The 14916-nt window shown below is 54.6% G+C and overlaps 1 protein-coding gene across 1 annotated transcript; it reads right to left on the bottom strand.

Moving 5' to 3' along the window:
* Nucleotides 1-2163: 2163 nt before the first annotated feature.
* On the bottom strand, nt 2164-10502 carry CA7 (carbonic anhydrase 7). The gene is made up of 7 exons (XM_052656266.1): nt 10463-10502; nt 7713-7910; nt 4627-4745; nt 3610-3705; nt 3444-3506; nt 2789-2944; nt 2164-2286 (listed from the first exon to the last, which is right to left on the bottom strand). Exons 1-7 carry the CDS (start codon nt 10500-10502, stop codon nt 2164-2166), a joined length of 795 nt encoding a protein of 264 aa, XP_052512226.1.
* Nucleotides 10503-14916: the final 4414 nt, after the last annotated feature.

Here is a 14916-nt window from a genome sequence, read left to right as displayed (position 1 = left end):
GGGATTGTCAACAGAGCAAACCTCTCCCTCCCCTGCCTCCCTGGGCTTGAAGCTAGAGGTCTGAGGCCCAATTCCGCCCTCTCCTCACGGGCTCAGCCAAAGCCCAGAGGTGTCCCATGATCTTGGAGTGCCCTCCTGGTATAGTGACCATGACAAGCTATGGCCAAAGTGAGTAGACACGGATGCACCCCTGGCCCCGCCAGTACCTGCAGGTTGGTCTCCTTCCCAAGGATGTTCAGGCACATCCTGAACATGCCCCCTTCCCAGGCGTGCCCTGGTCCATCTCTCCAAAAACCTTGACCCTGCATCCCCTCAGCTCTCCCTTCACAACCTCAGGCATACATTTGCTGTCCCAGTTTTACTCCCTGCCCCACTCCTCAGTGCCCCCACTGTCCACCATCCTCCCTGCTCTGGCTCATCTGGGGTGCAGCGATAGCTGGGTTTCCAACCCTTCTGGACTTGGGCTGGGACTACGGTGGGTCCAGCAAGGCACTTCAGGTGCACGTTTAAGGAGACATGCACTCTCAATGTCATTCAGATGCAGGGTTGGGACCTGAGGGTGCATGCCTCTTTAAATTTTGTACCCTGAGAGATCACTTCTCTCACCCCAGCCCCACCCTGCCTCAGACTCCTCAGACCCTCCATCCGCCACCCCCCTTTACCTTTCTAAACACTCTCATTAGGTGTCTCAGAGCCCACTCTGTGGCTTTCCCCCTCAGCAGCATCTCTCCAGGGTTGTGCCCTGGTTCTGGGCTGGATCTCTCACTGAGTACCCTCTCCTTCCTGCCCCTCGGCCTCACCTACCACCTTGAATGAAGATGCTCCAAACCTCCCTCCACCCTCTACCTCTCTTCTTGGCTCAGACCCCAACACCCCACTCCATCCTAGCACTCCTCTCCAGGGCCCCACAAAAGCTGTGTGTCCCTCCTGGTCTCCTCTTGCCCAGGCTTTCCTGTCACCTCTCTCTACCCAGGGACATACTCTGCACTCCCCCACCCCCCTCCCTCATTGATAGCTAAATGCTATCTAAATCTCTCTCATTCAGCCCCCTGCTCCCAGCCTTCACCACCCTGTATTCTTTCTCCTGGCTGCTGGCCACCATCTCCCCCTGCTGCCACTCCTGCCTGCCCCCCAACACTCCCCAGGGATCTCCCCCTTTGCACATCTGGCCTCACCCTCCCTTTACTCCAGATCCTTCCTGACTCCACTAGCCTTGGAGAGAGTCCCAGGCTCTCCCCCAGGCCTCCAGCCCCACTGGTGCTTCTCCACTCCACAGACACCCTGGGCTCTCACCTGGGAGCTGGCACCTCTGCTCTTTCTGCTCAAACACACTGTTGTCATCTCTCTGCCTTGGAATACTGGTTGGAATTTAATCCCTTCACCAGATGAAGTTATCACAATCTGAGCTCAGTGCCCATGGCCCTCTCAACATCCCATGTTTGACTCACCACCATGGCCTCTCTGATGTCCAGAAGGGTACTTGATAGAACACAGGCCCTCAGTGGGTATTTGTTGCATGAATGATTGAATTTATTAATCAGTGCACGGAGGGATTGTCATGTAGGTCGCTTTGGTGGCTGGGTGGGGATGAAGGGAGATACTACATAAGCTGTAGCCAGTGCCTGCCTATGGCAGCAGGTGGCTGGAGGGAGAAGGCCACGTCACCCGCAGCAGGCTGAGTCCCAGTTTTAATGGCCTGGCAGTGAGGTGCGTGCATAGCGGAGGCCCGCAGAAGAGGTAATGCTGAGAGGGCAGCTCTGCCCACTCTTCTAATTATTGCTTGAGTCTTTCTGGGAGTGCCAGCTGCTTGCCCCAGAGAGTTTGGTCTCATCCGTCACAGTGTGAGCTCGGGGTAGGGCTGCTGCCACTGCCAGTGGGGAAGACAAGAGGAGGTTCCCAGGGGCCTTTGGGTCTTGGAGAGCAGAGGCAGCCTCAGGCTTGGACCACACTCGGCTCAGGTCCCTTCCTGTCCCCAGGGCTGCTGAAAGGTGTCCCCCGACTTGAGGGGCCCGTCAAGAAGCCTCCAGCGTGGCCAAGGAGCAAGCCAACTGAAGGAGGGTCCACAGCAACCCCAGGCAGGGAGCCTAGGATGGTTTGGTGTCTGCTGACATGGAAGCCCTTGGGAAGATGGTGCCCCGGTGACTGGCTGGGCAGGTAGACAGCTCAGGCCCGGAAGGAGGCCTTGACCACACGGCCCTTCAGTGGCTGTGGTGGCCGGAAGTTGTTCACCATGTGGATCCTCTCATCCTCCTCTGAGGTGAAAAGCAGGCTCCGGAATTTCTCCATCTTAAGGCAGAAGAGATACTCAGGGCAGAATGGGGGAGCTGTGGTCCCCTCTGACCCCAGACACATCATCTGGCATACCCTGCCCAGCCAGATCTGCCTCTCTCTCCTCCTGTCCCTAGGGCTTGTCCCTACTTCCCCCCACTCATTTCATGTTTGGGACCCCCAAGCTCAGTGACTTATTCACTAAAGAGCCTCTGAACCTGGGTTCTGTTCATGTAGCTCCAGTTCCAATCTTCGCTCTAGCTAAGAATCGTCTGCAAATGCAGCATTCAGATTCTAGCACGCTAGGGGCGGTCCCAGGATCCAGGGATCTCTCCTTCTAGCCTGTGTCCAGGTCCTAATGACTAACAACCAAGCTGACCCCCAGCCAAGAATCTGAACATTTAGTAGCAAAAAATGGGAACCTTGACGGTGGGACCACGGGCTGTGGTCTGCTATGGTCATGCTGCCCAGGTGTGCCTGAGTGTCGCCTCCCTCCATCTGCTCCTCTGGGAGGACTCACCTGCCTCTCAGAGATACGGATGGGCTCCCGGAGAACAATCCAGGTGACGCTCTCGCTCAGCGGTGGTGTCGTCAGGGACCCGGGGTAGGTCCAGTAGTGCCGGCTGGCAGGCAGGAGGCACTTGGGGTTGAAGCAGCTGAACTGGGCCTTGGTGCCCTGGGCCAGGGTGTGGGACCCAGGAATCAGCACAGACCTCCCACCAGGATGAGAGCAGCACCCTCCCAGCCCATTTCTGTCAATAAGGTTTAGGCTTATATGGCCCAGTGATGCAAACTGTGGGCAAATGTCTGTGACCCCAGAGGCCATCACCCATCCTTTTGCATTAGAAAGCTGTGGCTCCTAAAGCTCTCAGGGCACCATGTTCTCTCCTTTGCCCTCGACAAACCTTAGTGGTGCTGCCTGTCGGGGGACCATTAATGTGATAAGCATCTTATGAAGCCTATACCCAACCAGACAGCACCCTGGGCATGCAGTGGGGCCATGGACCTTGATGATGAGGAGTCAGTTGCAGCGCCCCACAGCTGTGGACCTGCCCTCTTCACCTCTGCAAGGGTCTGCTGCAGGGAGGAGTGGGAGAGCCCACTCCATGATCTAGCCTGGTCCTCCCTCCCCTCCCAGGCTGCTCTGGATCAAGGGCACCGACCCCTGGTCTCACCTTAAACCGAACCATGTAGAGCGCATCTGTCAGTCGGTTCATGCTGGGGTGCTCGTCCCCCGTCTGTCAGAGAGAAGGCAGTGTGAGCCCAGAATTCACTATGTTCTGGGACTAGGGGTGGCACCAGGCCTCCTATGGCCCTCTGGGTCCCAGGTAGCCCCCTCACCTCCAGGAAGACACCAACCACAGCCAGGCCATCGGGCGCTGAGGCCGCCTCCCCAAAGGTGCTGTACTTCTTGGCGTTCCAATGAACCAGGTGCAGCTACAGGGCAACGACAGGCCAGGCCAGTGCTTAGTACCTCCCAGGTGAGAGTTCAGGGCTAAGTTTCCCTCACTCCCACAGGACTCCTGGCCCCTTGCAGGAAGGGCTCCTCTGGGAGCCTTGGGTCAAAGATAGCATTAACCCTGCTCTAGGTCTGACCCTTTCCTGAGCCCCAAGGGACCAAAGAGCTCAGCCCTGCCCTCCATGAACTGTGAAATAGATAATGACCATCTGACGTGACACCTCCCTGAGGAAGTGGATCCTGCAGCTGAGGCCAAAGAATCAGAAGAGAGTACCAGTGGTACTCTCGGGGCAAGGTATTGCAGGCAGAACGAACAGCATAGGTAAATGCCTCGAGGTATGAAAGAGCCAAGCTTCCCAGGTGGCTCAGTGGTAGAGAATCCACCTGCCAATGCAGGAAACACAGGAGATGTGGGTTCGATCCCTGGGTCCAGGAGATCGCCTGGAGAAGGAAATGGCAACCCACTGCAATATTCTTGCCTGGAGAATCCCACGGACAGAGGAGCCTGGCGAACTACAGTGATGGAGTTGCAAAAGAGTAGGACAAGACTTAGTGACTAAACAAAAACAACAGCAACATGAAAGAGCCAGGTGTGGCCTCATCAAGGTGAGATGAGGCCAGGCAAAGCCAGGTCACGCAGGCCCTTGAATGCCAGGCTTAATCCTTGAAGGGTTGTTGCAAGGCTGTAATGGGACTGGATTTGCCCTTCAGAAAATTCCTTCTGGACACACAGATCAGCACAACAGTGGGCCAACTTCAGGTGGAAGACCCTGTGCTGAAGGTGGGTGGAGGTCTCCTAGGGGACTTCACTCCCTCCAGTGACCCACATTGGGCACCTAGCAAACCCCTGACTCCCCAGTACCCCACTCCTTCCCACATCAGGCAGAGGAAGGTCTTACCTCGCTGGGGAATGACTTGCCATCCACCGTGTGCTCCGAGCCCACACCGTGCTTCTTGCCCCAGTGGAAATGGAACTGCTTAAGCCGGTAGGGCCCATCCAGGGGGCCCCCAGACACCACTGAGGGGAGAAGGGGGACCTGTAGCAATAGTCTTGAGAGACCCCACACTGCCTGAAGGCAGCAGTACTAGCATCAGGGCAGTACCCAGAAGGGAGATAAACTCTTAATTTGGAACATTCTTGGGGCTAAGTGGACTTGGATCAGTCCCCACGCAGTTCCCTATGTCCTTGACTGGGCCAGGGCAGAAATCCTGGAGGCCTGTAGGTGGCAGAGGAGTCTGGTACTGACAGGGTACATCCTCCCCACTCCTGCCCACTTTCCAGGTGAAGCCGGGATGTTGCTTCTCAGATCCACTTCGCCACTAACGGTAGACGTCCCATGCCTGCAGCCCTGACTCAGAGCCGGGTCGGAAGGATTCTCTTCTTTAGTCTTCCTGGTAACTCAGGACAGAACCTATTATTATTCCTATTGTATAAAGGAGGAACCAAGAGAGAGAGAGGGCAAGGTCTTTGCCCAAGGTCACACACGGCAAGGCACTGAGCTAAGATATAAGCCTGCATCTACTTCATGTAAGTCCAGACCCCAAGGCCCTAATCACCAGGCTGTGTTGCCTGCCCAGAACCTGGTGGCTCCGCAGGACCTGATGTCCAGAGGCCAGCTCCTGAGGGTCCCCACTCCAAGGGTCAGGCCCCTGTCTTGACCAGAGTCCCGCCCTCATGGCCTCTTTGGCAGGGCCACTTTATGCTGGTTTTGTGACTTTCCTACTCTGATACCCAGTGAGCAGAGGCCACACACAGGGCCTCCTGGGACTGATTGAATTTCTAGCTGAAATAGATCTAGTAGTGGAGGGAGCCCCCACCAGGCCTGAATGTGAGCACCTGGATCAGGTGACGGCCCTGGGCTCAGAGTTCCACTAGGCCCCTCCAGGATGGGTGACCAGGGCAGGGCCCTGACCCCTGTGGGCCCCTCGAGGAGGAGGATAATGGGACAGCCCAGAGGCCCTGTCTCGATGTCCTGCCTCACCTGAGCAGCAGGTCTGTCCATGGCAATGCCGGGTGGTTAACTGAGCCTGAAGGAGGTGGCTCTGGGTTGAGGCCCAGTGAGGATGCCTCCATCCTGGGGAGGGCCTACAGACTGAGCTTCTGATATGGACTGTGGAGGCTCACTCTTCCGAGCATGCCCCACCTGGGACTCCATAGTGTAACCTCTTAGAGAGTGGCCTCCCTTCCTAACCCTTGAGCTCGGCTTCCTCAGCCTGCTCTCTGCATCCTGACCACAGGACACACTGCCATTCACGGTGTACTTACTACGTGTTCAGGCACTCTGCAGACATCAACCCCCACAGTGGCCTAGAGGGGGACACATTGTCATCCCCCTGGCCAGATGTGGCACAGAGGCTCGAAAAGGTGGGTCTCTTGCCTAAGGTCACACAGCTGGGAAGTGGCAGAGCCCCAACTCTCTCACTCCTAAGCCTACTTTCTTTCCACTGGGACCCTAACCCCTCAGGTCTGGGCATTCTATTAAGGGAGGGAACCCCAGCCAGGCTAGAAAATGAGCCCCTGGATCTGTAGTCCAGAGGAATGCTCCCTTGGGCCTTCCCTACCAAGAGTGGCCCTCACTGAGCTACTTATGTCTGAATCGAGCCCTCAGTGCCCTCTGAAGGTTATTCGGAAGGTCCAGTCACTGGAAAACTACTCCTTCACAAACTGTGATCTTAGGTGCTTCCCTGGTGGCTTAGTGGTAAAGAATCTGTCAGTGCAGGAGATGCAGATTCGATCCCTGGGTTGGGAAGATTCCCTGGAGAAAGAAAAGGCAACCCACTCCAGTATTCTTGCCTGGGAAATCCCAAAGGACAGAGGAGCCTGGCAGGCTACATTCCACAGGGTCGCTAAGAGTTGGACACGACTTAGTGACTAAACAACAACAATGTCATCAAGAGCCCTGTGTCCCTCCCCAAAGCTCTGCGTGAGAGCCTTTTACTTAGAATTCAGTACCAGGAATGCTGTGTCTCTTCTGAGGATCTGCTGCATTTCCTCCCTTCTGCAGCAAGAAATATAACTGATCTTCTTTCCTTTTTTTCCTAGCCTACCGGAGAACTCGGCACTAAGAAAATAAGATCATTCCTATCTGGCTTTCCTCCTCTTGTCTGCCTTTTGATTCTCTATTTGAAACTTGAGTTCCCCTGAGTACTTTTATTACATGTATGGGGGGCAGGGCTCAGAGACAGAGGGGCAGAGTACCAGTCACTTCCTTATGTAAGAAACTTTAGCAGGTTCCCTCTTTGTCCCACGCGACCCCTCACAGGCCTGGTCATAAGGACAAAAATCCCTATACTAAGGAGCACTCTCAAGCCTTCTGTCTAGGAATTTATCATGGAGGAACCCTCTAATCCCAGGGCAAAGAGACCCTGGAAGGAGCTGCCACAAGCTCCCCCTGGGCTCCCTTTGGTCCAAGATGGTTGGGATTTGAGGCTGTAGTTGGGCTGGAGACTTCGGAGTAGGACCAGGCAGGTTCTGGCCCTCCCCAGCTTACTAAGTTTCTGCTAGCCCATCTTAGAGGCAGGTTCTTAAGAGGAATAAACCAACTGCCTATGACCTTAACAAGGGGCCCGGCATGCAGAACATGTTAGCTCCATTCTCTTTCTGCTGGGCTTAACCAGATCACCACCAGAGGAGGGTCTGGCCTTAGGCCACACAGCAGGTCAGTGATGGGGCAGGGAGTGGAAACAAACCCGACCTCAAGAACTAAATGAAAGAGAAGAAAGAGAATTTGTATTTCTTGTGCATCTACTACATGCCAGCACTACAGACATCACTCCAGGTTTTTCATTTTTCCTCTCTGTGACCCCAGGGAGGGAAACAGGGTCTTAGTGCCCCCTATTTTATGCATCAGGAGACTGAGGCCTCACAGATGGTGAAAAGTGGAGCCTTCCTTTCCCAGCATGGCCTTCTGCCCTTCTTGAGCCTGCCCCAATCAGGTTAGGATCCCAGGGAGAAGAGGGCCAGTGGCCAGCAGGGACCACTTACCAGTTCGGTCATCGCTGTCATTGAAGTCCACTTGGACAGAGTGGCCATTGTTGGCGATGCTGAGGGATGTGCAGGACTCATAGGAAATCTCCAGTGGCTTCAGGCTGGGCGAGTACACAGCCTGGCTAGATACGATATTGATTGGTGACTGGCGGTCTCCCTGGGCAATGGGATACAGCTTGTGCCAGTGTGAGGGGCCTGCAGATGGCGGGGAGAGGGCGAGGATTCAGGCCAGCCCGGATTTCAGGGCTGCAGACGAAGGCATCTGTGGGGGATGGTCTCCGTGCTATATCCTTTCAGAAGTCAGCCTCTGCTATGGAGTCTCATGGTCTGGAGAGTCACTCCCAGCTCTGCCACTTCCCCTCTTAGCCTCCGTTTTCTTGTCTGTGAAATGGCCTCCCCAAAGCTCTCTACTCATAGCTGATAGGAGATCCAGAGAGCTAACACGTGGAAGGGAGCACACAAAAGCTACAGGCTCAGGGGCAATTTGGGGTAGCAGGTCCTCCCCAACACCCAGCATATGTTTAGAGAGGTCCCCAGGGCCTCGAGGTCCCTGACCCTCCCTACCCTACTGGGTATCTGGCCTCTTCTTGCATCTGACCAAGTTCCAGTCGGTATTCATAATAATGATAACAAAAGCTCACATCAACTTCACTTTGGTTCTATGACATGCATCTGCTTCTCATAATAGCCTTGTCAAATAGAGCCAAGTGTGATTCCCATTTCACAGATGAGGGGACTGAGGGTCACTTGTGCACGTGTGCATGCACACTTGGGTACAGGAGTAAACACACAGTGTGTGCATGCCTTGCCCCCAGCTGCCCTCCTTGGGCATGTGCAGGTTCAAGGAGATTTTCATGTGCGCAGTGGCCTGAGCTCACCGCATCCAGAGCGGGCAGGCCCAGTAACACAAGTGTACAAGTGTACAAGTGTGCAGCCCTTCCAAGTATCTCTGACACACACATAGGCACCCTCACACAGAGATACCCCCTGTTGCCTACCCGGGTCTGCACTAAGAGACTACAGCAAAACACATGCTCGTGCACACACATGCACACCTGTGTGCACACCCACGAGCACCCACCACCTGCCTCCCAGAGATTCCATCTGCAGCCGAGAGGCTCGGCATCTCCCTGGGGAACATCCTGAGATGCAGCCTATTTTTAGAGCCACTGCCGGCTGGTGCTTCTCCCCGTTTTTGGCTTCTTAAGTTTTCCTGAGAAAACAGCAGCAGGTGCCGACAGAGCTGTGTCCCCAGTGGATGACTCAGAAGCGTGGCCCAGACCCACTGTGGGTTATTTTTGAAGTCCTGTGAGCATGCCGCATGCCGGCACCTCCATCCTCTGTCCTTCCCGCCCTCACTGTCCCTAGGCTGGGTGACCCAGGACTGGGTGAGCCACAGCAGCTTCAGGGAGGCCAGCTACGGGGCAGACCTAATGCGATACTGGACATTCAGTGCTGGTGGTCAGGACTAGCAAGAAGGCTGGAGTCAGGGGACTTTGACTCTGGGGAAGGCATCCAGAAGCTGGCTGGGAGCAGGAGCTGGGCGTGGGGGGAGAGAATCTTCTAGGAGGGTCCTGTCAACCTGCCCCTTCTCTGCCTCTCTCTGCATCCCTGCAGATCTCTGTTGCCTTTTTCTGAAAATTTCTTTCTAGCTTTCACATGTCCAAACAGGGTTTTCCCCTTCAAAATATGCTCCTGTGTGCTTGGGACCTCAGAGAGGAGGCAAAGACCCCACAGCACCTCCCTAACTCTCTCTGGCCCAATTGTAACCTCCAGACACCCAGACTTGGTACCCAGGACCCTCATCCACCCCTCACAGAGTGCCTGCCTCTCTGCAGATAAGTAGGGATGGGGGTGTTCCTCCCACCAGCACTCCCCTTCTCCCCACCCCCATCTGCCTTGCCTGGGTTTCCTCTGGATTTTGGCTCCTCAGGGAAAGCTAAAAACCCTTATCCCACATCCCCACCCCAGCTTGGTAAGAAATAGCCTCAAAGGAACTGCCCTGCTGCAGACCCCCACTCAAGTGGTCTGGCTCTCACCGTCTGCCTCTTCTCCCTTCCTCTGCATCTTAAGGAGGAAACTGAGGCAGGATCGAGGAGCTATTCTCCCGGTCAGACTAGGAGGCTGATGTGGGCCACCGGCTCCCTTGTCTCACACAGGGACGTGCTCAGACACCCTGCCAGAGGCAGACACGCAGACACATCCATGCGCCCTTAGATGCTCCCTTCCTTCACATACCTGCTGACTCGAAAGCTTGGACACTTCGACGGGCAAACTCTGCCGGGGACACCGCGCCCTTGCCCACGCGGAGCCCAGCTCCCGGGAGGTCACTGCACACCAGCCGTGCGCGCTCCCCGCACATACATCGCGCAGCGCGCTGCGTTCAGCCCGCCCCCAGCTGCCCTGGGCTACCTCCACCCGCTGCGCACTCCAGCGGGGGATGAGTGAGTGAGTGTCCGGCCCAGGTCCCAGCGAGCTGGGTCGTCAGGGACTGCGCGGAGGAGGAGGCAGGACGCGCTTGGCCGCGGGTGGCTTGCTGGCGGCGGGGCCGGACGGAGAGCAGCGCGCACTTTGCGCCAGGTGCGGGGGAGCCAGGGCTCTGACCCGGCGGGTGGGCCGGGCTCTGGGGGCTGGATGGGAGAAGGGTCCCCGTCTCGCCTGGAGGATAGGGGGCTTGCAGGTCCCGCTGGGTGGGAGGGTCAGGGGCGAGTCCCAGTGGATGGGGGCTGGCTGGGGTCTGTGCCTACCGTCGTTCTGGCCGTAGCCCCAGCCGTGGTGGCCGGTCATGCCGCTGCCGTCACCTGCCGGCTCGGCTCAGTTCTGCTCGCTCGGGCTGCGGCTCCGGCCCCGCTCGCTGCTGCGGAGCAGCCTCTTAAAGCGGCGGCAGGCGGGAGGAGCGGTTCCCAGGGGACCCGCCCCCCCAGCCCCCAGTAGGACGAGAGAGGCCGGCCCTGCCCCGCCCTGCCCTCTCCCACCCGCCCCGCAAGCCAGTAGAACCCTAAGTTGAGATGCGGACTGTGTGGGGGGTGTCAAGGGGACCTAAACCCCACCCCCACCGTGACCCTGGCCGAGCACTGTTCCTCCTTCCCTCCAGCACGTGTACAGCCTCTGGGGGAGGAGAAGACACCATCATGAGGGCCGCCTCCGTTTCTCCACACCCCACCGACCCCCAGGCTTGTCCCTGGGCGGTAAATCCCACCACTGGAGACCTGAGTTCTGGGCCCCGAGTCCTCTTGGACTGGGACCCCTTGAAACTGCAAATTGCACTGACCATCAAGTGTCCAGGAGTGGAGTTTCCCCTGTTTGGTGAAGGATCCAGGTGCTGGGCCAAGCTTCGGATCCTTCCTGTTTCCTAACCCTCTCAGCTTTCCTACAACAATGGGTGGTATACTTCCATTAGCCTGATTGCATAAAATAGGAGACTGAGGCCCAGAGAGGTGAGGTGACTGCCTGCTGCAGATCTCCTAGCTAGAGAGTGAGGGCTTTACTCTCAATTTGTCTCACTCCTGGATTCTTGTTCTCTTTCATACTTCCCCTTGTAGGGGTGGGGGCGGGGGGGGGGGGGCGGGGAAGGAGTCCCGTGGTTGTGGGGGTCTGGGAGCCCTGGGGTAGGAGGATGGCTTAGGCAGAACCATGGTCTCATAATGGGAGTGGGGAGTTTGGGCTTTAACCACTGGGCATTAAGGCAGACAGACCCCAGGGAACTTCCCTGGTGGTCCAGAAGCTGAGACCCTGCACTCCCAATGCAGGGGGCCAGGGTTCTATGGATCCCTGGTCAGGGAACTAGATTCCACACGCCACAACTAAGGATCCCATGTGCCGCAATGAAAACTTGGTGCAGCCAAATAAATACTTAAAAAGACAGATCCACAGAACACCAGCTGGCTCCCGCCATGGAACTAAGTATGAGGCCCTACCTCCACCCCCTGCTTCTCTTCCTTGCTTCCTCCACTGTCCAGGTCTCTTTGCCTATTTCTTTATAGCTGACTGTTTGTCCCTCCTTTCCTTGCCTTGCCATGACCTTCGGCACACCTGCTGGGAGCTCAGGCCCTCCACCCTGTACTCCATCTCAGTATCTGCCTTGGCCCAACATTTTCCCATCCACAAGCCCTGGTCCTTGCTGCGCCCTCCACCTGGGACGTCCTCTGTCTTCCACCCACTGGCTCCATCCGGCCCAATCTGATTCATCTGAGCATGTGGCCTTATGCCAAGGATAGGGCTTGTCTCTGGCTAGGCCTCAGCAGGCACTTTTGGGAAGACAAACAGATGGGTGGATGGAAGGAGAGACAAATGATCCCACCCAGGGATTTGTACCCAACCAGAGCTGAAGGACCATTTGTGAAATCTCTGCTGGTCTGACCTCTACCAGAGGGAGACTATTTCAGACCTTGTTGTTGGCTGACCTTGTGAGGAAATCTGCCATCTTGTCTGCCAGGCTCCCCTATATCTGTGTGGCTGTCTTGGTTTCCCTCTCTTAGGCCCTGAACTCCTCACGTCCCCGAGCAGAGTTGTGGAGATTAAGTGACAACTGGTTGGCTGGGCCAAGGTCAGTCAATGACCTCCCAGCACTGCCTAGACACCTCTCCTTGACCCAGGAGCTGGAAGGGGCCCTTAATAAAAATCTGACTCTAAGACAGGGGGCCGGGGATCATAATAGACATGCAGAGGGTAGCCCCCAAGACTGCCCCTGTTCATCTCCCAGAAGAGCCAGCCACCTTTCTCCTGGGGGAGCTGCAACACTCTCAGGGCCTAGGGTTGGGCCCAAATGTGTTTACTTCATTGACCTACTTCCCCCTCACTGTGACCCAGACATTTCCATATTTATAGTACTAATAAAAAATGGAATTACTTATATAGCATTGAATCGAGCTTCATTCTCACAGTAGCCCCACTTTGTAGATGAGGAAAGCAGGGCTCAGAGGAGCTGAGTTAGGGTGCACAGTGAGTGACAGAGCTAGGATAAAAACCCAGGGCTGCTGAGTCCCTTATTCAACATGTCTAAAATCACCAGGAGCGGGGAGGAAGTGGATTTGAAATTTGATTGTCATTTGCGTAGACAGGTAAGACTTCCTCTACAGTGACTGAAGAGAAGCTAGGGAGAGTGTTTTCCTCCTGGGTGGAGACTGGGAGCCTGGAAGGGTGGGAGAGGGTGCAGAATGGGAATGGGAGGGACACTCTTTACTGCTCACTCCTTCAGAAAGAATTAAAATATTGCCTCTTTAACAACTGAATAAAAGTTGATCCAGTTCTTCCCTTCCTACATCCTGTCTTTAGCAGTTTTCTCTAGGTGCTGGAGAGCTGGGAACTCAGGCAGGTGAGAGGAGCTGATGGAGTCTGCCTGTCTGAGGTGAAGCCTCAGTTGCCCCTGTAGCCCACTCAGGTCAACTTGGGAAAGACTGTGCCCCCATTCAGGCACATCCTGTCTCAATTACATGCTGTCTTTAAAACAGTACTGGGCACTTCCCTGGCAGTCTAGTGTTTAAGACTGTGCTCCCGATGCAGGGGGCATGGGTTCAATCCCTGGTCAGGGAACTAAGATCCCATATGCCATACAACTCAGCCAAAAAAAAAAAAAAAGAAAAAGTGGAATAAAAAAAAAAAGAATTGATTTCACTGCTCTGGAGTTTATTCTTTGGTCTCATTGGTGTCAGTGGCCTCCTGGATTTCGCTCTTTCTGGGGGGAGAGGAAGTGTAGGGATGTGAGAGCTATGATGAAGGGCTGGGGGAGGATTGCACAGCCACACCTCATTCATCCTGACCTTGACCAGATCTCACTTCCCCTCTCAAAGATACAATTGTCTTTGCTCTACAGTAACGAGGTGATTAGGGCATCATCCCTGCCCTACCCAAACTCATGGGATCCCTGTGAGTTTCAGTTGAGACAGTAGTTGTCCAGTGCTGCACCAACAGGCAGAATCATGCCTGCTCTTCACTGTGTGTTGTGCCCAGGCCAACAGGCCAGACTGGAAGCCCTGTGACCTAGAGATTCTAAGATGAAAATTATAGCTTCTTAGGTTTTTTTTTTTTTTCAAAAAATTTCCACTCCAAGTATATAGAAACAATGGAAACAGTGAGACTTTAGTTTCTTGGGCTCCAAAATCACTGTGGATGGTGACTGCAGCCATGAAATTAAAAGATGCTTACTCCTTGGAAGAAAAGCAATGACAAACTTAGCATATTAAAAGCAGAGGAATTACTTTGCCTCCAAAGGTCCATATAGTCAAAGCTATGGTTTTTCCAGTAGTCATGTACAGATGTGAGAGCTGGACCAAAAAAAAAAGGCTGAGCCCTGAAGAACTGATGCCTCTGAACTGTGGTGCTGGAGAAGACTCTTGAGAGTCCCTTGGACAGCAAGGAGATCCAACCAGTTAATCCAAAAGGAAATCAACCCTGAATATTCAATGGAAGGACTGATGCTGAAGCTGAAGCTCCAATACTTTGGCCACCTAATGGGAAGAGCTGACTCATTGGAAAAGGCCCTGATACTAGGAAAGATTGAAGGCAAGAGAAGTGGGTGACAGAGGATGAGATGGTTGGAATGGCATCACTGACTCAGTGGACATGAGTTTGAGCAAATTCCTGGAGATGGTGAAGGACAGGGAAGCCTGGTGTGCTGCAGACCATGGGCTCGCAAAGAGTCAGACATGAAAAATAAAAAAGAGTCAGATATGACTGAGTGACTGAATAACAACAAGTATGTATGTGTATGCACTCACAAGTGGAATGAATCTGGGCTGTGAACTCAGACAGACCTGGTCCTGGCTCCCAGCATCACTAGCTGTGTGATCTGGGGCGAGCTGCTTCACCTCTCAGCCTGTTTTCTGATCTGTCAGATGGGAACAGAGAGTCAAGAGGGCTAATAGATAGGATGGTTGGGTGAGCATATCTGTGAGACTCCTAGAACAAAGTGTGTACTCCTCAGACCTCTGTTCTTTCCCCCTTTCCTTAGTTTTTTGGGGAAATTTAAAACCGCAAATATTCATTTTCCAATTACAGTAGTGGCACCTATTTATTATAGAAAATTCAGGAGAACCAGAAAAGCATAGTAAAGAAAATTCACTGCTCATATTACCACCCAAGAATCACCACTGTAAACACTGTAGTGACCATCCTGCCAGGCTTTTTCAGTATGTATTATGCTCAGTCACTCAGTCATATCTGACTCTTTGAGACCCTATGGACTGTAGCCCACTAGGCTCCT

Source organism: Budorcas taxicolor, chromosome 18 (genome assembly GCF_023091745.1).
Source record: "Budorcas taxicolor isolate Tak-1 chromosome 18, Takin1.1, whole genome shotgun sequence".
NCBI classification, from domain to species: Eukaryota; Metazoa; Chordata; class Mammalia; order Artiodactyla; family Bovidae; genus Budorcas; species Budorcas taxicolor.
Note: the sequence above shows the minus strand (reverse complement) of the source record. Positions and strands in the feature narration are given on the sequence as shown.